A 25,172-nucleotide genomic window follows, 5' to 3' on the forward strand; every position below is an offset into this window, starting at 1 on the left:
GTGGCCACTATTTTCGTAGTTCGAACGACATTCCAGTCGTCCTTATCGGTGCTTAGGGCACCCGCGGAGGCCAGGAGGCCTCCGCATCCGGGAAGTCTTGTTAATGTTCATTTTTTTTAATTTAAAAAGCAGCCTCTATCTGCAGATTCGATTGATGCCGTCGACGACGACGGCAACGAAATTGACGACGACACTGACGACCACTACGAAGAGCTCCAGACGACAGCCCAGCGACTAGAAAATTAATCCAATCGACCCATTTCGAAGCAGCAGATGCCCAGCAGCAGTTCTATACAGTCCACGTTCATCCTACAACCATCAGCGAAGTTTCCACCGTCCACCGTCGCAGCAACCACCCTCGGCGAAGGGTGAGGTTCCATCCAGCGTTCAACATCCGTCCAACAACCCGGCAGCGGCGAAGTATTCATCGACAGCCCTCCAGCGTGCAAGAAACTGCAACCATCCACTAGCGGAAGCATCCAACGTCCAATGTCGCACCTAGTAGTCAACTATCCAGCATAGTAAACAAACCAACCATGAACTCGATCGGCAGCCACCGAGCACAAAGGACTGTGGTCATCGAATTGTTCTCGAAGCAATGTTGTGTAGCAGAAGAAGTAGTAGAATTGATATCAAAACATCCCGAACAGAATAATCAAATTTTCGTAGCCGATAGCAGTAGGTAGTTAGCTAGATTGTACAGTGAAGGTCGAAATTGCTAAACTCTATTTGATTTGAAATGCAGAGATTTCAAGGCGGCCGGCATGTTTAGGCCTAGCAAAATCAGCCCTTCTGGCAGCACGGACGAGTTCCACAAAACCTTATCAGCAGTGGTCTCATTCAAGGTTGCAACCATTCATTTGCAAAAATTTACATTCATTTGCTATTATCTCAGTTCAGAAGCATGCTATCGAAAAACAATGTATGGATGAATTGAACCTTGTAGTTTTATCTGAAAGTTTGCCGAATAACATTGGGGTCACACACGCATTCCAAAGTCGTGAGTGAGCTGTGAAGGCAACTTTCCACAGCGTGAATGAAATTTATATTCACCGCGTGGAGAGTTGCCTTCACAGCTCTCTCACGACTTTGGTATGCGTGTGCGACCCTAATGCTATTCGGCGAACTTTCAGATAAAACTACAAGGTTCAATTCATCCATACATTGTTTTTCGATAGCATGCTTCTGAACTGAGATAATAGCAAATGAATGTAAATTTTTGAAAATGAATGGTTGCAACCTTGGTCTCATTTTATCATACGCGGTTTTTAAGGGGCCCATATAACCACAGCTGTAAAGGCGTGGGTATCCAGCATGACCATGCTGGGGGTGACGGGTTCGATTCCCGGTCGGTCTCGGAACTTTTCGTAAAGGAAATTTCCTTGACTTCCTTGGGCATAGAGTATCTTTGTGCCTGCCACACGATATACACATGCAAAATGGTCATTGGCAGAGGAAGCTCTCAGTTAATAACTGTGGAAATGCTCATAGAACACTAAGCTGAGTAGCAGGCTTTGTCCCAGTGAGGACGTCATGCCAAGAAGAAGAAGAAGGTTTTTACCCCTTCCTTATCACTGCTGGCAGGTAGAGCAATAGGAGCGGTCGGCTCGAATTCGTATGCTATATTCACCATTGTCCCTCGGTATCACTGTCTATACCGGGCAGTAGTCAGTTGAACCTACCCCGTGCGCAAATATACATCTCGTCGCAATAAAGTTTTTCGTTGCTCAGTTAGAGTTTGAATAAACAGTGTAGTGATTCAAATTACGTCGCGCGTTCTTTATCAGAAACGAAAGTGCCTACGTGTCCGAAAAATTTCGGTCCGAATATCGCACAATATGATAAAGTACATTGAAAATGTAGTAGCTTCATAGAATATTCTTTCAATTTCTCATGTTGCGAGGAATGATTCGCAATGAATATATATTTTGTAACTCATCTAAAACTTTGATTATATATCGTATTTTTTGCGATATTGTTACAAAACTCAGTAGGTGTTTTTAACATGTTTATAGACAAAGCGATAATTTGCATATCTCAAAAGAAATTTAAATCAAAGCTTAAAATTGTTGTTACTGATGATCATTCAAATGAAATATTTCTAAATTCACGGAAAACACGTTAGTAACATGACGTATAAAAGCTGCCCAGCAAACACACGATCGTATATGATGTTCCATAGGATGCTAAAATGGAGGCGATGTACGTACTCTTTACACACGGGTAAATGGGAGCATGTGCGCATATGGCTTCCACTTTAGCATCTTATGCAACATCATATACGACTTTGTGTTAGCTGGGTGGCTAGGTAAACGATTAGCACTTAGGTTTACTTTAAAGGCTTCAATATCTTAAACATTATACCAAAGATTTACGAAGCTTCCTAGGAATACCAAAACCATGGGCTGTTAATTCATTTTAACTCTCGTTTCACCATGAAACATTTTCAAATTCACCGACACAATATAACGGGCTTAAAAACAAACAAAAAATACGGGTGCCAAACTCTTAGAAAGTTTATGTAATCAACGCTCACGGCGTGCCACATTTTTATTTGTATTCGAGTAGCAGGTAGAACTATGGATTATTAATTAGATCCTCACGCCATGGTAATTGACATTCCTATCAATGAAATGTTCAAATTATCAGAGGAGTTGCTTGAATATTGTACTTTTGGAATTTGTGAAACTCATTACACCGTTCCGCATTATGGGATGAGAAAAAAATAATAGGGGTATGGGACCCTAGAATCCCTAATAGAACGCCCCAAGTTCTCAATTCAAACTTCGGTCTTGAACTGTGAAGTCCCTATCCAATATTTTTCGAAAATTCTTTCACTGACACTTCTAGGGTTCCAAAACCCTGTTCTTTTTTTTCTCATCTCAAAATACGAACTTTTTAGAAATTTTGTTGAGCAGTGTTATTATTTGTTTATGATATGAAGAGCACAGGATGACAATATTCCCATATATGAGCTAATTCTATGAAAATAGAGGAAAATCTTCAAACAATAAAAACTTTGATTTCACTCGATAAAACATTTTCAAATTATCGGAGGATATACTAGAATAGTATATCTTTCGAATGCCGGATGTTAGTTTGGAGTAAATTTTTATTGGTCATAGAGTACATTTTTATTTGTTAATAGCGGTGCATATTTACTCATATAAGAAAATCCTTTAGTTTCCCTCGATGAAACATTTTAAAATTTTCAGAGGAGATAAGGAGATATTTGTTAATAACGATTTTTGGCACACCGTGCAACTACAGTTTCTTACCGATTTTGGCAACACGAGGTGAATTTTATGTTGCCAAAATCGGTAAGTTTTTTTGTGGATTATTTTCAACTTTTATACGTCAATTTGGCTTATATTTAAAAAATGGACTATTCACAAGTTATAGGACGATCCCTGTAGGTGACGTTCATAAATTACGTCGTGATTTGTAAAATTGTTGGTTTTGGAAAATTTAATAAATTTTGATTTTTTGAAGAAGAGTAACGCTAAAATATAAACACATTTACAAATACAAACGATTTTTCGGTAAAAATGTTTGATCAAAATTTTTTGTTGCCAAAATCGGTAAAAAATTGTTGCCAAAATCGGGTGTTGCCAAAATCGGTAAGAAATTGTTGCCAAAAACGGGTGTTGCCAAAATCGGGAGTAGACAAAAACGGGTATTGCCAAAATCGGTAAGAAACTGTATATCTATCAATGAATAGTTATTTATGTAACGAGTTGCAAAAAGTTGATATTTTTAAGCACGAGTCGTACATACGAAGAGGGCTTAAAAACGAGTTTTGCAACGAGTTCCATATAAAATTTTATGCAATGATTTTTTTATAATGCAACTCATTTCAGTTGCATAATAAATCAGTTCCGAAAAATTGGCCATTATCATACCAAAATGAGTTACATAAAATATAAATTATGTTACTGAATTGCATAAATATCTTATCGACAAAATTTTCCTAATTACCACCAGAATTTCAGCTAAATTATTTTCCCTGATAATGTCAGATTTGTTGACAGTAGACACCCTGCAAATTTACATATGTAGTTGTAACCCCGGAGACTTAAGGGGCTGCTCCGCAGCCACAGTGACTCCCAATTACTCCCGGTTTCAAGCTCAGTAGTATGAGACCCCTCGAGCTGGGTCTCAGGGCCGGCATGCTACTCGGTAATCGGAGGGGCTTCGCGGACAAAGTATGAAAACTAAGAAAGTTCACATTTCTAAACACTTTATTAAAACCTTTCTGTGGAGTGTGGGTGTGGGTTGGACAGTTCTTGTGGCGTGTAAGCGAGACTTTTGTAGATGGTACTCACGACCGCTGCTGCAGATACTTCCGCCTCGTCGCTTTGGCCCACACGGCTGCTCTTGCACTACCGTGTGGCCGGAATTTCGCCGCCGGGGCAGCTCGGGAATGCGATGGTGGGTTTGTCGGGCCGATGCTTGGCCGACGGGAACCAGCAGGCGTTGCTGGGTGGTGTCGGGCGATCAGGCGTCTTCCCTCGTGGACACGATCGGCCGGCCGTGGCATGGCCACCTTGGACGGCCGAGAGGGGAACTCCTCCTTGACACTTAAGGCCCATGGCCTGAGGAGATCATCCGGGCTCGGACGAATGCGGATCCTTTGCTATTAGGCTCAGGAGCCATCTTGACTCCCGAGCCGCCGTGTGTGACCGTTCTTAAACAACGGATACGAGGTCCTGAACGGAGGTAGTCTGGTAGCTCTGGTTTTCTAATCCCTGCCCCAAAAGGGGGGGGGGGTGGGTTGTTAACGCTTTTGCACAGAACTACACTACATGAATTGAACTACACACACGGACGCCTGGTATACTTCTGACTCATCCTCAGCTTATGAAGATGGCAGCGCCCATTGGCACTCACCTGATTCTAAATTCCTTCTTAGCGCCAGCCATCTTAACACCCTTTTGAGAGCAGCGGTTTATTTGCAGCGGTGAAGTTTCTCGCTAGGGTGCGTCCTACTGTATTTTTGTTTAAATTTAAAAACGTGAATTTTCTACAAACATAGACTCATACACACGAAAACCTAAGAATTGGAACCAACCGGTTACATAGTTCCCCGATAATATTCGACCAGGATTTCTCGATAAACTGCGTTGTGAAATATTCTGCGAAAAATCATTGAATTTACTTCTGGCAAAGTCCCGTGTAAAATTTCCTACGGAAGTCATGGATATTTCTGGTAAAAATAATGTGGAAAATATAGGAGATGTTTTTTTTCGCATTTCTGCTAAAATCATTCAGAAAGCTTTGCTACCAAAAATCTTGCGATATTCTTCACTTTTTTTTTAGTTAAACTGCGATATTCTTCACATTTTTTAGATAAACTACATATATTCTTCCCAGGTTAATCGTATTTTTTCAACATTGTGATTTATAAAATGTTTGTGCCTAAATTTAAGATCTAATCGTTGAATTAATTGTAAAGTTGTCTATCATACAAGAAATCACTCAGTAAACAATTCTTATCGTCAATTGTTTGGATTTTGGAATATCTGCCTAAGGCTTTGAAGGATTGAAGTAGGGTAAGCAGGTATAATATGCTCCCCTTAAGCGGAAATGGCAATTACCTAAAACTGGCGCCTTATTCCATCTATTGTCCACTGCAAATCGTTGTTCCTGAAGTCAGTGAAGTGTTGCATGCGAACTTTGCCTTTGGAGGGGCGGCTATGAAAGCTTTGAAACGTTTTTCGAAAACGTTCCAAAATTTGCCGTTTCAAAACAAACGGGGCAATACGCCCCATTAAAAGAAAAACGTCCAGCCCCGTGATAAAACTGTCCCAGAGAATAATTCCACCACATGCTTATCCTAGGAGGGTCTTTTACTAAGTGTTTAACTGCATAAAAGTTGCAAAATAGCCCAAGCGAACCGAGCTAGCTGCGTTTACAATAAAGTTAGCTTACAGGAGGTAAAATATTACGCCAAAAGCCGCGATTTCAGACTTTTTGATATTTTCATGTCTTTTCTGTACCAATCAACTAAAGGACCAGCTTGAGGGCAATTATTCTTCAATATTTAAGATTTCCAATCGTTCACGCATGCGAAAAGCGCTTGAATCGCTAGAAAATCAAGGGGGCGTCTTGCCCCGGTGGGGCGCATTATACCCTTTTACCCTATGGTATAATTGTGAAATTGTATAAGATTCAGGATTTGAAGTGAATAAAATGCTAAATCTAGGGTTGGGTTTACATTTTGATGGCGTTACACCTCAATTCAAAAATCCCGGTGATAAACCCGACTCTGTGGCCAACCTGGTTGTTGTTACGTTGCAAACCCGAATACCTCTAAAGTATCTCGTAGTCTCTATCAATACAATAAGAGCTCCGAAAAACCTAGTTGATTCTGTAACGTGTAACATGACTCAACTCTGTGCAACAAAAAAAACCCTAGCCAATGCAGATCCCATATTCAGAAATTTATAAAAGTTTTGCTGAGCTAGCTCGATACCCATATACGATGTAAACTCAAAGACAGTTTGGGTAACCTAGTACAGCTTAGAAAATATCTTCCAAAATTACAACTTTAATGTTTTCGTGCAGCAAAACTTAATTTTTATTTTTTTTCTGTGTATTTTAACTATTCTTCACTTGGCAAAACTACAGAAATACGTGGACCCAACTTTATAACAACGCTTGGAAAAAAATTGGAGCCCAAAGGGATACAATATTTTTTATATATTCTTCAACTCTGGTAATATTTAAAAGACTGCAGGTCATATAAATACCTACACATGTGCGGAAAAAAATGTAAATATCGTTTGCTTTGGTTTATTTTGTGAACGGATGAATTTTGAAGTTAATTACTTATCTTGAAATAAAGTTTTTAGTGCAAGACCCCGGCCATATGGAACTTACAAAGCATATAAACGCTTGTGTTAGGTAATGTCTCAACCCGATAACCATACACAGCTAGTCGCGTTCGGTAATTTTTACCGAAATCACAACAGCTGAGTGGTCGGTAATGGTTTTTTACCGAAATCCTGTAAAAATTACCAAATTTCGGTAAAATGTTATCGTTTATCTGTCAAAATTTAACGAAGTTCGGTAAACGTCACCGAATTTTTCCGGTAAAAAACTTAACGGTTGAGATTTCGGTGTCGGTGATTTTTTCCAAGTGTGTAGGCAATCAAAAATTAACTACATAATGCAAAAGATGCTAACAAAATCAACAGTCATTTCAAATGCATTACACATCTATCTTGAACAGAAACTTGAACCAAATGTTGCAATCTTTCTTCCACACGCCGCTGCTGAAACAACCAGCTCACCGAATCGACGCTCGAGATTGCGCACTGACAAACCTCGCAAAGCAGAAAGATGTGAAAGATACCTTTCCTTCAGCAGAGTTCGCATTCGATAACTACCTGCGTCCGCTCGTTGTTTTCCCCTGACCTTCACCATCCCGTTCGCACCCCATTCGTCCATCCCAGGAAAGTCCCGATGAGCGGCAGCCAGCCAGTCAGTGAGAGTGCCTAGCCAATCTATGTTGGGCCATTGCATTGGCTGCCTACAGCCTTCCTCATAGTGTCTAGTAGCGAGTGAGTCGGGAGAGTCGCAGGCAGCAAGCAGTCAAGAACCCGTAACAAACCCCAGTCAATCAGGCAGACCCACAAACCCCGTGCAGGCTAGATAGATGTGTGCATCGACGAGTTGCAGTTTTGTTTTGCAGTAGGAAAAAATGTTTGCATTCACCTGCGCCACCCCGAGAACCAGGCGAAAATAATGTCCACCGACGAGGAGTCCTATCCGCTGCACGAGTGCGTGTTCAAGGGAGACACTCGAAAGTTGTCCCAGTTGCTGCGGACGCACGAACCCTCCGGAAAGGACAAACATGGTGAGTTTTTTTTTTTCGCTCCGAATCGTCTCGGAGGAAGCCCTGGAAATCTCGAGGAAAAGTATACACGCACTTTGGTCTAGGATTGTGTGGTGGGAATTTCTCTGGCGATGATGACCACTCTCCTCGCTGTGGTGTCATTCGATCGCGTTGTCATCCAGTTCGTCGTCGTCTCCGTCGTCTTCTATCCAATTGTTTTGCAGTGGTTCAGGTTTCCACAAACCACTACTCGAGGTGGAATATAAATACATCACATCGACCATCAGAAACTGAAGAAAAAACTTCATGCATCGATAATCATAGACGACGACGACGACGAGTGCTAGGCTGTGCTGTGCGGTATCGACTCCCACTGCCACCCTCAACCCAGCCAACCCCATTGGGTGGATAGTGGTATAGTTTGTTATTGAAGGCGGGCATAACGAGATGTTATCCTGTAGAGTTTCCCGAGCAAAGTCTAACAACAAAATGATAGCAAATCGAAAACGCGATTTGTAATCAGCAGCAAATTGATATCATATTTTGATATCAGATTGTCTTGATTAATTTCGATTTCAAATTTTGATATCGTTTTGCTGTCATTTAAAATAATTACAAATGTTTAAGTTTTGAAGTCATTTCAAAACTTCTAGGCGACCTTGTATAAAGCATCTAATGATAAACCATCAGTGCAATTAACGTATTGCATTTAGGTTTCCATATTATTCGAAAAAACTCTAAATTTAACGATTTTTCCATTTTTTCGCACTGATAGCAAATACAGTAGTCAATTTGCCATCACTGATAGCAGGAATTGTTTTCAACTTGCTCTCACAGGAACATTATTTTGCTCTCATTTTTGATGTTTTAACCGTTAAAACGACCAAAACGACATCAACCTGAGTAATCATAATTTACAATATCACAACATCAAAATTAGTTTTCGATTTGCTGTCAGACTTTGTTCGGGTTGTAGCTTTCAAATGATTAAAAATAATTTTAATCATATAACATTTCGGCCAAATGTAAAAAAAAAGATTGAAAAATAGAAAGATTGCTATTGCTAGTGCATGATATGCGAAGTAAATAGAAAACAGCCCAATTCCACTGTTACGACTGTAAATATGAGACAAATCACAATACTTGTGTTGTGTACGCACTCGATTATCCGTATTTCATGAGAATGTTGTTTTCATTGAAATTCCTCAAAAATTGTCTTGTGGAACTCTTTCACATATTTTTTTGTGATTATTTCTTCATAAATGACTCCCTAAAATTCATCCGGATTCTTCTAGTGATACTCCAGGGGTTCCTTTGGAGTTTCCTTTAGAACTTCCACCAGGAATTCCCCCATGAATTATTTCGAGATTCGTTCAGCAATCTAACGGATTCCTTTAGTAGTCAGTTCTAGGACCTTCATGAAATCTTATGGGGCTTTTCAATGTTATCTCTTGGAATTCTGCCGAAACTATTTTAAGTATTGACCAATAAAATTGATGTTAGAAAATCTATAACACTTCATGACCCCTGGGATTTCTCCAAGAATTTCTTCTGGAATCAAACCAAATTACGCACAAATTACGTCACGCTTTTAGAGGAAGGGGAATTGGGGTGGGTTTACAGAACGTGGCGACCCTTCTTCTTCTTCTTCTGCTTCTCACTGGAGCTTGGCCTGCCTCTCTTAGTGTTCTTAGAGCACTTCCACAGTTATTAATTGAAGGGCTTTCTTTGCCTGCCATTGCATGAATTTGTACATTGTGAGGCAAGCACAATGATACACTATGTCCAGGGAAACGAGAAAACTTTCTCGATCGGAACGGGAATTGAACTCGCCATCTCCAGATTGGCGATCCTTAGCCTTAACCACTAGGCTAACTGGAGACCCCATACAAGAAGGGTGTTTAAAAAAGGTCGATTTTTTTCGTGACATAATTTGTGTATCATTCCAAATGTCCTCTTTTTAATATCGGAGTTTCTACGGCTGTTTCTTCAAGAGTTCCACCAGGAAATTATTTCTGAGTTTTACCAAAGAGATGCTTTTGAAATTCCTTCAGAAGTTGCTTCTGAGATTTTCATATATTTTTCTTCTGGAATTCCTCCATGAATGTCTTTGCAGTCTTCTTCGGAATTTCCAACAGGAATTCTCCCATTTTTTTTCTTAATTTCCTACAGAAATTCCGATTCGAGATTCCTCGATGAATTTCTTCTTCGATTACTCCAGAAGTTCTTCCTGGAATTCTTACAGGAGTTTCTTCTGGAACTCATCACAGAGTTCCTCTTTGGCATTCATCAAGGAAATCTTTTTGGAATTCTTCGTTCAGGAGTTTCTTCTGGAGTTGATTTTTGGGCTTCCAGCAGAAGTTTTTTCTGGAATAAATTCATGATTTCATTTTTGAATTCCTCTGAGAGCTTCTTCCAGAATCGTCTTTAAAAATGCCTCAGGAATGCCTATTTGGTTTCCTTCAAGACTCTAGTAGCTGCTTACGAGAGTCCTCCAGCAGATGCTTCTGAAAATCTTTTCGAAGTTCTTTTCGGGAATCCTACAGAAGTTTCTTCTGAAAATCTCACAGAAGTTTTTCTTAAAATTCTGTTGTAGTTTTTTTAAGAAACCATAAGGTTTCTCTGGGATGAGTTTCTGAAAATGAGTTCTCGGAAGAGACATTTGACTAAACCAAAGTTGCTACAAGGAGCACCGCAACTGGCAACCCTGGCCACAACCAACAACATTGCAACCAACTTCACCATGCCACGTCACACTGCGCTGTCATCGAAGGAAAAACATTAAAAACGTGATTTCTTCGAGTAGTTGCTTACCGAGTAGTGATCTACACATATATTTCTGAACTAATTATTGAATTTAATTCGAATCGCTTGCTTTTGATTTAGCTTGTGCAGAACTAGTCGATACCAAATCGCTACACTTTAGAAATATCTCCTGCTGCAGGCAAAGGTCTAACCGAGCACGAGAGTGGCTAGAAGAGCTAAAGAAGCAATCATTCGTTACCTAAAACACTATTTTGTAAGGTTATACGTATAAGCTTTTGTAATATGTGCTAATGGTCTCCTATCGTTTTAGCTTGAAGCTCTAAATAAAATTCTGCTGTCAAGAAGAGTGTTTGCCTCAGTTCAACAAGATCACCTGTGTTCTAGAAGAATTCCCCCAGAAGTAACCTATCATGGAATTTACATGAACGTCAAAAATAATATATATAAGTTATACAAGCAAGTCTTGGTAGCTTACCTTCCTTTTTTTGGGAGGTTGTAATTCGAAGCTTGCATACAAAAAGTTATCATTTTAAAAGCTTCAATACTTCAATTCCAATTACTTATGGAAAGCTATTTGGGACCCAAGTAACATTCTTCAGTCAAATAGAGATTAGAAGAGGTTCTTACAACTATCATAAAACTAAAATAAAATGTATTGAGTTTTATGACGGTTCTCAAAACCTCTTCAAGACTAATTGGTCATCAATTGCATCGATTCTGTACAGCTCTTTGGTACTGCCTACAATGTGTATCGTTGCGATCGCAGTGCCAAAAATAGTAATAAGACACGGTTCGGTGGGGTTCTCATTGCTGTTGCGCAACAGTATCCCAGTTCGTTGATCGAATTGAGAAGTGGCCTAAACTTGGAGCAAATCGCTGTTTCATCTGTCATTAAGGGACAAACACTGAAGTTGATGGCCGTTTACATTCCGCCAGATCGTAGTAAGTGCGTCTCAACTATTGATGCACATATTTCATCGGTGCAAGAGCTATGTGATAATAGTTCCTCAACAGATAATATTCTGGTTTGTGGGGATTATAATCAACCACGATTGTCCTGGACGAGAGGTACCGAAGGATTAACATACGACAATGTCACTCCACTACCTCCTGCAGCTGCTGCCCTGGTTGACGGCTTTGACTTCCTCAATATGACACAAGCCAATAATCATCCCAACCACCTTGGTAGAATTTTGGATCTGGAATATTTTTCGCCTGCTGAAAGCGTTATAAACGTTTCTAGAGCTGTGTCACCGTTACTACCCGTTGATCTTAACCACCCCCCGTTGGAAATTTCATTCACCGTTCCATTTCCGCTTCATAGTATTGAAACTCGAGAAGAATCACGAGCCTTGAACTATCGCCGGCTTGATTTTGTTGCGGTAACCGAATTTTTGTCAAGCGTGAATTGGGACGAACTGCTAAATGTCACCGATGTGAATGAAATGGTAGAGAGCGATTCCAAGCAACAGCATCAAAATTAAGGAAATTTTTTAATTCATGATTTTCTATTGAACTGAAACTTTGCACAGTTTTTCAGTTCCATTTAAATCGCCATTTTTCGATATCAAATTTTTATTTTGAATCACGACTAACTTTTTAAAAGGGTGTATGTGAAAATGGTTCAAAAATATTCAAAAATCTGCACAGCCAAAATAGTTCGTTCGATTGCTATGAATTTTTCAGCAAAGTTAGATAACTAAATGGTGATTCCTAAGAAAATATACACTGTGAAAAAACATCTTTTTTAATATTAAAAAATATCATTTTTGTCACAAAAACTCAAATATCTCAAAACCCTTTCTTTTTACCATCGTAATTTTTTTGGGAAAGACGGTCCATTGTATTAACAATCTACCATAAAAATTTGGTGATGGTAAACTAATAAACAAAAAAGTTATAACATTTCAAACATTTCACTATTTTCACATTTGGTAAATATTTTTTTCTGTGTAAATTATTTCGGTCAGAAATCGCAGTTTGATGCTGATTTTATTGTTCAGCAAAGTTAGATAACTAAATAATGATTTCTAAGAAAATATACACTGTGAAAAAAAAATATTTTTTTAACATTAAAAAATATCATTTTTGTCACAAAAACTCAAATATCTCAAAACCCTATCTTTTTACCAACGTAATTTTTTAAGGAAACCGGTCCATTATATTACTGCAGTAATTCTGAAAAGTGACGTAAGCGCCATTCAAAATTTCGATATTTTTTGGTATATTATTTATAATATCTGGGGTGAGAATAACACTGTGGTATTCCTGCTGTATTAGAATGCAAGATCTAATCGTAATCTATCATCTTTGGAAAGAAACTTAAAGGATGAGCAAGAGTTTTATGCATAGTAACCAAAAAATGGGCCAAAACTATCAATGTCGCTTACGTCACTTTGCAGAATTACGGCAGATTAGCAATCTACCATAAAAATTTGGTGATAATAAACTAATAAACAAAAAAGTTTTGACAATTCAAACATTTCACAATTTTCACATTTAGTAATAATTTTTTTTTAGTGTAAATTATTTCGGCCGGAAATCGCAGTTTGATGCTGATTTTATTGTTAATGGCCTTGCGTGAGTAAAACAAGCTGTTTTTATTATGTATTATGTATATTATATGTACAGTAATGTTCCGATTTTATCACGCCCTCCGCGCATTAGTCGTTTATTCATTAATTTGCTGTTACATTTGAGGACAAGTGTTTTCCCTCTTCTTCAAGATGAATGTTGAAAGCGTGTTTTGCAACGTTAAAAATATTGAAATGGGTATAGATGTTGAAGTATATTTCAAAGCATTTTTGAAAAGGGGCGTGATTATATTGTTTAAACAAATGTCGCTGATGGTATGGTGGCATGACTCTCTGCACTTAGCACTTCTGGCAATTTCTCAGTTGTTGTCGTTTTCGAACTTCCTGCGCCCTGCTTTACCGATGATATACAGATGGCTCGTCTGTCAAAGTCTAGACGGCAGGACGTGCAAATGCGTAAATTTGTATTCAATTTGGGCATAACCAGTTTATCTATGGTGCTTTCGGTGAGATTTCGTAACTCTTTTGAACATTTTTTTTTCATCAAACGGCCTACAAGAGAGCGTTGATTTGAAGACCTTTGAGAAAGCGATTGTTCATGTTGTTCGTTAGATTATAATAAACAAAATCACTTATTAGTTTTAACTGACTAGTTTGGTGTTGTTTACTTGGCTGAAGAAAAAATTTACTATAAAATTTTTAATATCCATAGCGGTAGTATTTTTTTTTTGCTTTTTCGTGAGCATTGTCATGGTATGTATACAGACAAACAAACGTAACACTGACGAAATTTTCATTGACCACGCCTTTAACGATCATTTTGAATCTTGGTTGTGGCTTTCATAACCAGAAGAGTGCCCATCGTTTTTCTTTGCGTTTGACGTTTCACACTAGCGCCTTCTGATGACGATATTGCACAACGCAGTGTTTCGTGAAACATTTCCACCAGGTGGTGGTAGTGGGAACTGGGCGATGGATTTTCACGAATATTATTCTAGGCGTTTCGTCTGTTTGTCTGTGGTATGTACCTCTCATGCATTTGTTGTTGTTGAAGTTACTCGCATTCTTCCGATCATAAAGTCTGTTCTCTAAGAGGTATTTTTTTTGCAGATCAACTAGACGTATACGCGAATATATAAAACTTTTATTATGCAGCTTTCGTCTTAAAAATAAGTTTAATTCCATTTTTCTTATGATCAACAGCTTTTCAACGCTATCAAGGTAACTTTTCACCAGTCACGTACAATAAAAAGTATGACACTCTCAATATTTTTGATCACAACACTGGATCGCGTCTAAGTTTCAAATAGATACTATAGTAATTATGAATAATCAAACAAAAATATCATGAAAACAACTTGTTTAATTCAGGCGGTAGCCTTTACAATAAAATCAGCATCAACATATAATTCTCGAAATAATTTACACAGAAAAAAAATTTTTTTTGTTACTAAATGTAAAAACTGTGAAATGTTTGAAATGTTATAACTTTTTTGTTTATCAGTTTACCATCACCAAAATTTTATGGTAGATAGCTGATATAATGGGCCATTTTCCCTAAAAAATTGACGTTGGTAAAAAGATAGGGTTTTGAGATATTTGAGTTTTTGTGACAAAGATCATATTTTTTTAAAGTAAAAAAAGAAATTTTTCACAGTGTATATTTTGTTAGGAATCATCATTTAGTTATCTAACTTTGCTGAAAAATTCATAACAATCGAACAATCCGTTTTTGCTGTGCAGCTTTTAGAATATTTTTGAACTATTTTCGCATACACCCTTTTGAAAAGTTAGTCGTGATTCAAAATAAAAATTTGATATCGAAAACTGGCGATTTAGATGAAATTGAAAAACTGTGCAAAGTTTCAGATATTTTTGAAATGGTCGCTCAGGATCGACTGACATGACTCCGTGGAACGCCTCTAGAGCGTTTTTGCCACACTATCTGTGCATGGCTTAGCGACAATCTTCCCGTGAAAAGACGACCTGTGAATCCTGTTAGGGGCACAACAGAACTTCGAAGCTTGAAACGTAACCGAAACGCCAAACAGCGACTTCTTCGTAAGCATCGCTCTGTCGACAATCAACAAGCTTTTAAACTCGCCAGTGATTCGTATCGTCGGTTGAATGCAGTCCTGTACAAGTCACATGTACTACGGGTACAGTTCGGTATTCGCAGAGATCCCAAAAGCTTTTGGGGGTTTGTGAATTCTAAAAGGAGAAATTCTTCAATCCCGCAAAATGTATTCCTTGATGATGACGAGTCGTCCTCATTGGAAGATTCCTGCGAGTTATTTGCCAGCTACTTGGCGTCGGTTTTCTCACAGTGTGATACTTCTCAACAAGAAGCAGAAGCTGATGCCTCAAATCTACCAAGAGACGTTGCTGATCTGGATACCTTCAACATTACCTCGGATATGATCATCGTTGCATCTAAGAAACTGAAGTGCTCTTACTCACCTGGACCTGATGGGATACCGGCTGTAATTTTACGAAAGTGTGTTGGTGCTCTAGCAGATCCTCTTTGTCGTATATTTAACTTGTCATTTGAGCAAAAGAAGTTCCCCGATTTGTGGAAAAAATCACTCATGTTTCCTGTTTTTAAGAAGGGTGACAAAAGAAACGTAAGGAACTATAGAGGAATCACCAGTCTTTCTGCGGGATCAAAGCTCTTCGAAATCATCGTCAGCAACGTTATACTTAACTGCAGCAGGAACTATATCTCAACCAACCAGCACGGATTCATGCCTGGTCGCTCTGTTACAACGAACCTGATGGATTTTGTCAATACCTGTGTTTGTCATATGGAAGCCAAGACTCAAGTTGATGCGGTTTACACGGACCTGAAGGCCGCCTTCGACGTTATTGATCATCGCATCCTTCTTTGCAAACTTTCTCGCCCCGGTGCTTCGGAGCGACTTCTTCGGTGGTTGGAAAGTTATCTAACTAATCGTGTTCTGCGTGTCAAGCTGGATTCTGCCGTTTCTTGTGCATTCAGCAATAAATCAGGCGTTCCGCAAGGCAGTAATCTTGGACCTCTACTTTTTGCGCTGTTCTTCAACGATGTCGTGTTACTGTTGGGATCGGAATACGTTCTCGTGTATGCTGACGACCTCAAAATATATCTGGCCATAAAATCTGGTGAAGACTGCTTGCGACTTCAAGAACGTATAAATATTTTTGTAGAGTGGTGTAAGCTGAACAAGCTGACAATTAGCGTTGGAAAATGCACGGTAATTACCTTTCACCGATCTAAGCGTCCCATCATCTTTGACTACAATATTGATGGGAATGCTCTCGAGCGTGTCGACCGAGTCAACGATTTGGGTGTTGTCCTGGACAATCAACTAACCTTTAACCCGCATATAACCAGCATTATTTCGAAAGCAACACGGCAACTGGGATTCATCACGAAAGTTTCCCGCGATTTTACGGATCCTCACTGCCTTAAAGCTCTCTATTGTGCTCTGGTACGTCCCATACTTGAAAACGCCTCTATTATATGGACACCTTATCAGCTTTCGTGGAACATCAGGATAGAACGCATCCAGCGCAGATTCATAAGGGTTGCACTGAGGAATTTGCCTTGGCGTGATCCACAAAACCTCCCGCCATATATTGAGAGATGTCGGCTTCTTGGACTCGATTCGTTGCAGCGACGGCGAAACATCCAGCAATCTACGTTCATTGTGAAGTTGCTTAACGGCGAGATTGATGCACCCTCTCTTCTGTCACGAATCAACTTCCGAGCTATGGAGAGGCAACTAAGGTCTTCGGCTTTGTTGTTAACTGAATTTCACAGAACAGCCTACGGCTTCTACGAACCATTAACTGCGTGCGTTCGAAATTTTTCGTTACTCGATGAGATATTTGTTTTTGGTGAAAGTTCTAGATGTTTTAAGAGAAAAGTGTCAAATTCCAGTTTGCTATAGTTTTTAGTTTAAATATTCATGTAGACTTAAGTCAGATGAATTAAATAAATAAATAAATAAATAAAATGTTACTTGGGGCGAGAATAGCTTTTGAACTGGAGGCCTAAGGAAGAGGAAAGCTTTCATTGCCGGTCACGCCCATCTTCTCCGTTACGAGGATAGGAAAGGATATGATGATATGACACCTACTTAAGAGGCTATCTACTTCATCGACGCCCTCATAAGTGTCAACTAGTTGGATAGATGGAAAAAGATGATTTTGGAATCACTATAAGCATGTAGGGCGACCTGATTTAAATTTTGTGTATGTTTGTAATTGAGTAGATCGTGTAGATGTGTAGCTGTGAGTATGAGTGTCTTATGCAGTGGTGCCATCATGATTACTACAAGTCACTCACTGAATAATCAGCTCTTGAGATCAAAACAACATTTTTGAACACCGAGCAAGTCAAATATTTCACTAACTATTGCTACGAAACTACTCAAAACATTATTTAGAAAAACTTGCATGGGCTGCTTCAGAAAGTCATGCATGAATTTCTAAGGAAATCTTATGGTAATTCAATTTAAAAACTCTTCGAAAAAAGGATCCGTTCAGAAATTCATCGAAGGATTCTTTTAGAAACCCCTTCAGAAATCGTTCCAGTCTCTACTTCCTAAAATATTCTAGGGAATCAAAAAAAAATCTGCCTGGAATGCCTTCGGAGGTTTCTTTGAGAATTCCTTCAGGAATTTTTTTTAGAAAATTCAGAGTTTCTTTGGATGATCGACTGTACGTTGGATGATATCTTGAAAAAGGTTCAATAAGGACCGAAACGTCGGGTTAAGAAAACATATAGTTGTTTTTAATTGACCAAATTAGACTGAAATGCCAATAAACCCCCCAAAAGAAAATTCATAGTTTCCTTTAGAACTTAGAAGGGATTCTTTCTTCTTAGATGATGTAGTATTTTCTCAGAAATCCCTTCTGAAACTCGCAAGAATGCTCTAAGAATTCCTTTGAAGATTCCGGCAGGAATGTGTTCAGGGGTTCATCCAGCAAATCATGCATACATTTTTACATAGATTCTTGCATTCCCAAGTAACCAGTAAGCACTGAAATGCGGTATTCTTGTAGCATTACATGCGCATTTAATGCAATCATTTTATGCATCTTTGCTTTTAATGCAGATTTAAAGTTGTTATAGTGCCAGAAAAGACGAAATAGCGTGATGTAACTATGCAGAAATGAAAGCTCTGCTACTGCACTACAAGTGCTAGTGAAAATTTCAACAATGGATTACCGCAAAAAAATTTCCATGGATTTTTTCAAAAATTCCTCTCTCTCTCTCTCTCTCTCTCTTTTCGGCGTAACGCCCTCATTGAGACAAAGCCTGCTTCTCAGCTTAGTGTTCTATGAGCACTTCCACAGTTATTAACTGAGAGCTCCCTCTGCCAATGACCATTTTGCATGCGTATATGGTGTGTGGCAGGCACGAAGATACTCTATGCCCAAGGAAGTCAAGGAAATTTCCTTTACAAAAAGATCCTGGATCGACCAGGAATCGAACCCGTCACCCTCAGCGTGGTCATGCTCGAATTTCCTCTTAATATTGTATGTTGCTTTCATAACAAAACGCGCTGCCAGCTTCCAGTCGGCATTTCTGAATCATCGCAACGAATCAAGCACCACCTCTGCTGCTGTTTGTGTTAGTGAGATCGGAGAAACGTCAGACTCCTACCTGCGACGGTTTCATCTGCTACGGATTCAAATCGTCGCGTTCGATAAGGGGAGAAACCGTCAATATCTCTTTAAAAATCCTTCTAAAAATGGATATTCTTCGAAGGACTCCTCCAAGAGTTTTTTGAGAATTTCCTTCAGGACATTGCCCAAGGGATTTCAGAAATTTATCAAACAATAACTTGCAGAGTCCCTGAAAGTATCCCGGGATCAATTTCTAAAAAAAATACTAAGCGGTTATCTAAGAAATCTCTTGAAAAAATTGAAGTGATACCTTTGAAAACTCCTAGAAGATTTTTTTAAAAAATCTCTTGAGGAATACCAGGATAAATATTCCTAAAGTAATTTCTGTAATTCTCTGTGGAAATTCCAGAATGAATCTTGGTTAGCACTTGAAAAAAACACTTCATAAGATACCTTCTAAATTCCTAAAAAAACACACTCTGTTGAAATTCTGAAAGTACCTAATTCCAAGGAGAAACCCATGCAGAAATACCTATAGAAATTTCAGACAAAGATACTGTTGGAAATCTTTAAGATATCCCTAAATAAATTTCTGAGAGATCTCCGGAGCATTTTCTGAAGGAATTCCTGTAAGATCTCCCGGAATACCTCTGGAGGAATTCTTAGAAGCATTTCATAAACAAGTTCTAAAGAGACAATGTAGTACACAGAAATTCCTCCAGAAATTGAGGAGTGGAGGGCAATATGGTCAGGGAGTGCAACTCGGCACTAAAATGTCTGATTTGCACGGCGAACAAGGGTCACACGACGGGTGAGCCTAAATGTCCAGGGACGTGAGGAGGTCGAACCAACCGACGATGCAGGTTACACAGATAAACCGGAACCACTGTGGAGCTGCACAACTGTTGCTGTGGCAGTCAGTCTCGGAGTCAAATACAGACATCGCCCTACTAATGGACTCATACCGCATCAATCCCGATAACGGGAACTAGGTAGCGGATAAGGCCAAACTAATGGTAATCTGTACAACTTATCGTTTTCTGGTCCAGGAAATACTTTTCACGTCGCACGAGGGCTTCGCAATAGAGAAGACCAACGAGGTGTACTACTGCAGTTGTTATGCTCTTCCTAGATGGCCGATAGACCAGTTCTCGTCTATGAAGGATTCGATATCAAGCTCACTAGTGGGATTGAGTCCCCTGATCATCAGTTCAATGCCTGTGAGGTTGAGTGGGGTAGCCGCTTGACTAACGCGAGAGGCTGGGCTCTACTCGAAGCTATGGCTAGACTGAACGTGGATGTCGCGAACGTAGGCGCCAAAGAAACTACTGTATGAACGGTGAAGATCATTGATGTGACCTTCTGAAGCCCGGGTCTAACCCCTAGATCGGACTGGAGGGTCGGCGATGGAAACACGCATAGTGACCATCTTGTGATTCGATACAGCGTGGAACACGGAAGAAGACTGCCACAGCCGAAGGTGATTGACCGTCATCGGGGATGGCTGACCTCGCGCTTCGATAAGCCGGCATTTGTGGAGCGATTGCTTATGGAGGGTAACATCGACGATCTATTCAGCGATGATCAAGTCGGAACCCTAAACCGTGCATGCGACGCCGCAATGTCAAGGCGATCCCTACCCAGAAATGAACGCAAACCGGTGTACTAGTGTACAGAAATCGCAGAACTCCTCGCATCCTGCCTAAGAACTCACACCGATGAGAGTAGAATGAAGCGAGGTGAGGCCTACAGGGCGACTAAACTGGCACTGAACAAAGAGGCGCGTAAGCGGGTGTGCTTCAAAAAACTCCGCCAGGCAGCCAACACGACCGCCCTTGGCATGATGCCTACAAAGCAGTCATGGCCAAAGCGATGGGTGCGTCAGCAAATCCAGAACATTCTCCCGAGATGCTGCAGAGGATCGTGGAAACGTTGTTTACATACCACGACACAAGATCATTGGCCCCCGTCCCCTATGATGGCTAAACCTGCCAGAGCGAGGTCGCCCCGGTGACGAATTTCGAACTCATCGTAATAGCGAAGTCGCTTAAGTTTAACAAGGCTCCGGGTCCAGACGGTAGCCATTTAGACGGCCGTTGAGGCTAGCTCTGACATGATCAGAACGGCTATGCAGATGAGCCTTGACAGATGCGAATTTCCGAAGAGGTGAAAAAGGCAAGGATCTTTATTTTGGCCAGTAAATGACATCACTGTTCGGCGCGTACTACTCTAGTGACTCTGTTTTTACCCCCTCCCAAACAACAATCCACCGCAGCACGACTGCACCTCTTTTCCTCAGGCGGAACACAACATGAACGTCTCTTTTTATTGATAAACAAACCATTAAAATATATCGACGAACGACTCTTCCCCGACCTCGCGCCATTCGAACCCCATCCTAGACCAAATGGCGCGCGAGTACAACTTCCGAGCCGTGTATTATGATTTCCCGCACTAGATATAACCACACCACCTACATATCTATTACACACATCGATGACTAAATTGTATTCCTATATGTATCTTTTTAGGCAACACACCACTGCATCTGGCGGTTATGCTGGGCCGAAAAGGTAATTTCTTGTTTGAAGCAATAAAATTGGTGTTCCGTTCTGTCACCGTCAGGTTCGAGACGCTGTCCTGAATCGCGTGATGACTAACGAGGATGGTAAGAGAAAAAACATTGTTTGACACAAAGAAATGCACTGAGAGTATCTGCTGCGGGGGAGGTAGAAACAATAAGTACAACGTGCAGCGAAACACGTTTGACGTAAAAACGGTTCACTGATAAAAATTGAAATCTTTATCTTTTCGTGGAAGAAGGTAACGACAACTTTATTTACTGTAGTGCGTCTGGAAGTCTGGGAAAAAAACTTTTTAGTCATATTTTTTCAGGGGAGAAATTATTTTGATTATTTTGTAATACATGTTTTCCGAATTCTGGAACATGCCACTTTTTTTCTAAACAATCAGGATTCTAAGATATTGTAAATGGATGCACGGGTGTACAAAGTACAACACTCGGCTGCTCGCGTTACAACAATTGATGCTATTTCTGAATGGTTAACCGGAATGAAATTTATCGAAATTAACATTTTTTTCTGAAAATTAATCATTAAAATTAAAAAGAAAAACAAATTTTGACATATTTTTTTTATGTTTTATGTTTAGTTTTTTATGTGTCAACATTTGTTTCTTTTTAATTTTTATAGGTTTTTGGTTATTTGGCTGAACGTCTGTTGGTCAAACAGGTGTATTGGCATTTTTTATCTTTTTTTATTTGCTGAATGTTATATTACCAATTACTTGTATTATTGAGCTATTTGTTTCAGGAAGTTTTAGACTAAATTCAAGTAAATTTGTGGGTTTCGTTGCCGTGCGGTTAGTGACGTCAGTTGTCTAGGAAAGGGGTTTTCGAATCGTGCACTGCGGTGCACTTTGGGATATGATCCAATGAAAAATAAATCTAATCTATGGAGCCTCGTAGCCGCGCGGTTAGGGTCACCAAGCTTATAATCGCAACATGCTATGGGGTGAGGGTTCGATTCCCGCTTCGGGCGTTGAAACTTTTCGTGAGAATAGTTTCTTCCCCGTTTCCACTGGTGCATGCTCCGTTGTCCGTTGTCTAATGTTAAGTTTAAAACAGTCTGTACAGCCGAAAGCTGAAGACGTTGTCCGTGTCTCTTTTAAAATAAAAACAAGCAGGGTCCATAAACTGCAAAAAATGCACGAAATTCAGGGTGAGAACAGTCATCATCAATTTAAAAGAAATTCTGTAAGGATCCCCACACCGGCATTTGCGAAGAATGATGGAAGGAGCCTAGCAAGACTTCTGATCAATAACATTACGGTTTACCCCCAGAATTTCATAGCAGCAAACAATGTACCTTCAAGAACTTCACTAAAAACTCAAAAGTAATCCAACTAGTTTTTCTACCTTAGTTTAGGAATCTGAAAATTAGAAACGCCGGGAATTCCTCCGGGAATTTGTTCAGGAAAATTTGCGTAATTTTTTTGTTCTCAGAAAACCCTCTGGGATTGCTTCCAGGAATTCCTTCGAAAATTTATCCTGGAATTTTTCCAATAATTCCTCCGTGGATTTCTCCAGGAATTTCTTCGGGAATGTCTCAGGGGGTTGCTCCGGGAATTCCTGCAGAAAAAATCCGTCAAGAATTTCTCCAGGAATTTCTCCGAGAATTTCTCAAAGAATTCCTCCGGAAATGTATTCGGGGATTTTTCAAGGAAATCTTCCAGGAAATCTCTCGGAAAAACCTCCAGGAATTCTTTCAGGAATTTCTCCGGGGATTCTTCTGAAATTCCTCCAGAAATTTCTTCAGAATATCTTGTGGGATTTTCTCATGAAGTCCTCTGGGAGTTTCTCCAAGAATTCCTCTAGGACTACCTGCAGGAATTCCGTTAGGAAATTTATCTAGGAATTTCTCCGGGAATTTCTCCAGCAATTCCGTTGGAAATAATTTTAGGAAATCTTCCTTCCTGGAGGAATCCTCGGGGGAATTCCGAAGATTTTTTGAAAATGTCTAGGAATGTTTTCCATGACTAACTGAAGTTCTTTTAGTAATTATTCATCCTTTTTTTACATGCTTATAAGCAATCTTGGAATATGCTGGATCTCTATTCCTCAAAGAATAAACCTGCAGTTGTATCGTTCCGAGTACATCCTTGTCGAAATTTCCCAAAAGACAGCTTTATATACTCCTATACTGCATATTCTCATCTCGGAACATCATCTTATAGAAATATAAATTGACATATTCCCGGAAGGATCATTGGAAAAATTTTCAAAGGTATTCTCGTAAAAGTCTTGAAACTACCACTGGAGGAAACCCTCAATGTGGCTCTGTAAGAATTTCTAAAGGGAATCCCTAGAAAAGTTCTTGAACAATTTTTTGAAGGTATTTCTGGAGAGCTCTCAAATGATGGAATTCTTGGAAGCATGCAGGAAATCACCTAAAGGAATTCTTGGACGAATAGCAAAAATGTATTCAAAAAGAAATATTTGGAGGAATTTCTAAAGGAATTCGTGGTGCATTTTCTAGAGAAATTCCTGGAGGAAACCTTGGGTGATTTCCTGAAAGAATCGCAGGAAGAATTTCTAAAGGAACTTCTTTGCATGTAGCTCCTGTAGCTGGGGTATACTGGAAGGAATTCATGGATGGATTCCTGAATAAATCTGTGGAAATATTCCCTTGAGATTTCTCGGAAACAATTGTGAAGCAATGACTTTTTGAAGAATCTCCTGGCTCCTGTTTCTAAAATTTCCTTTTTCAAGAATTCAAAAAAAAATCACTGGAGGGGTCCTTCCAGTAATTCAAAAAATCTTCAGATAATTCTGGAAAAAATCTTGGGTGAATCCCTGGAAAAGTTGATGGATGAGTGTCTGAAATTTTTGACCGAACCCCTGAATGAATTTTTGAAAAGATCCCGAGAGGAACTTCTGAAGAAATCACTACAGGAATTCCTGGATCAATCCCTGAAAGAACTCCCGGAACAAACTCTGGAGGAAATCCAGGAGAATTCCCTTGAGGAATTCCTGCAGGTATTCTTGGAGTAAACCCTGTAAGAATCCCTGGAGGAAATTCTGAAAGCATATCTGGAGAAATCCCTGGAGAAATACTTAGAGCAATTATGGGAGGAATTCTTGGAAAAATGTCTGAAGAAATCTCTTGATAAATTCTTGAGAATCTATGGAGGAATTTCTTCAGGAATTCCTAGAGGAATTCTTGGAGAAATCCCTGGAGAAATTCCTTCAGAGATCCCTGAAGCAATTCCTAGAGAAACCTCTGGAGAAAATCCTGGAGGAATATCAAGAAAAATTACTGCCGGAATCCAAGGAGAGATTGATGGTGAAATTTCCGAAAATATACCTGAGGGATCTCCTGGAGAAATTGATAGATGAATTTTTAGAGTTATCCCTAGAGGAATTTCTGAAGGAATAACTGAAGGATTTCCTTGAGGCACTTCTTGTAAAATTCAAGAACGAATGCCAGGAGCAATCCCTGAGGAATTCTGAGAGAGACCTCCGGAAGAATTCCCGGGGCAATCCCTAGATGTTTTCCTAGAGAAATCCGTGAAAAAATTCCTGGATGACTTCTTGGAGCAAACCCTGGAAGAAATCCTGAAGGAAGTCTTGGATGAATTCCTGGAGGAATTCTGGGAGGAATCCCAGGAGAAATCTTTTGAGGAATTCCTGTAGAAATCCTTAGAGAAAATTCCAGAGAAAATCTTGGAAAAATCCCTGGAGGAATTCCTGGAGGACTCCCTGAAGCAATTTCTATGGTATCCTCAGGAGGAATCCCTAGAGGCATTCTTGGGGAAACTCCGTTGAACTATCCCTGAAAGAATTCCTATAGGAATTCTAGAAAGAATCCCTGGAGAATTTCAGAAGAAATTCCTAG

The 25,172-nt window shown here is 39.6% G+C and overlaps 1 protein-coding gene across 2 annotated transcripts in view; it reads left to right on the forward strand.

Moving 5' to 3' along the window:
* Positions 1-7,345: 7,345 nt before the first annotated feature.
* LOC109405902 (ankyrin repeat domain-containing protein 13C) overlaps positions 7,346-25,172 on the forward strand; it is a 56,442-nt gene continuing 38,615 nt past the window's right edge. Inside the window, exons 1-2 of one of the 2 annotated variants that reach the window (XM_029858762.2) lie at positions 7,346-7,861; positions 21,288-21,329. In XM_029858762.2, coding sequence (XP_029714622.1) covers positions 7,750-7,861; positions 21,288-21,329 — 154 coding nt within the window. In that variant the 5' untranslated portion in view covers positions 7,346-7,749. The remainder of the gene's footprint in view (positions 7,862-21,287; positions 21,330-25,172) is intronic. The other variant, XM_029858763.2, reaches the window with a different exon arrangement.

This window comes from Aedes albopictus, chromosome 2, assembly GCF_035046485.1.
Source record: "Aedes albopictus strain Foshan chromosome 2, AalbF5, whole genome shotgun sequence".
In the NCBI taxonomy this organism is placed as follows: Eukaryota; Metazoa; Arthropoda; class Insecta; order Diptera; family Culicidae; genus Aedes; species Aedes albopictus.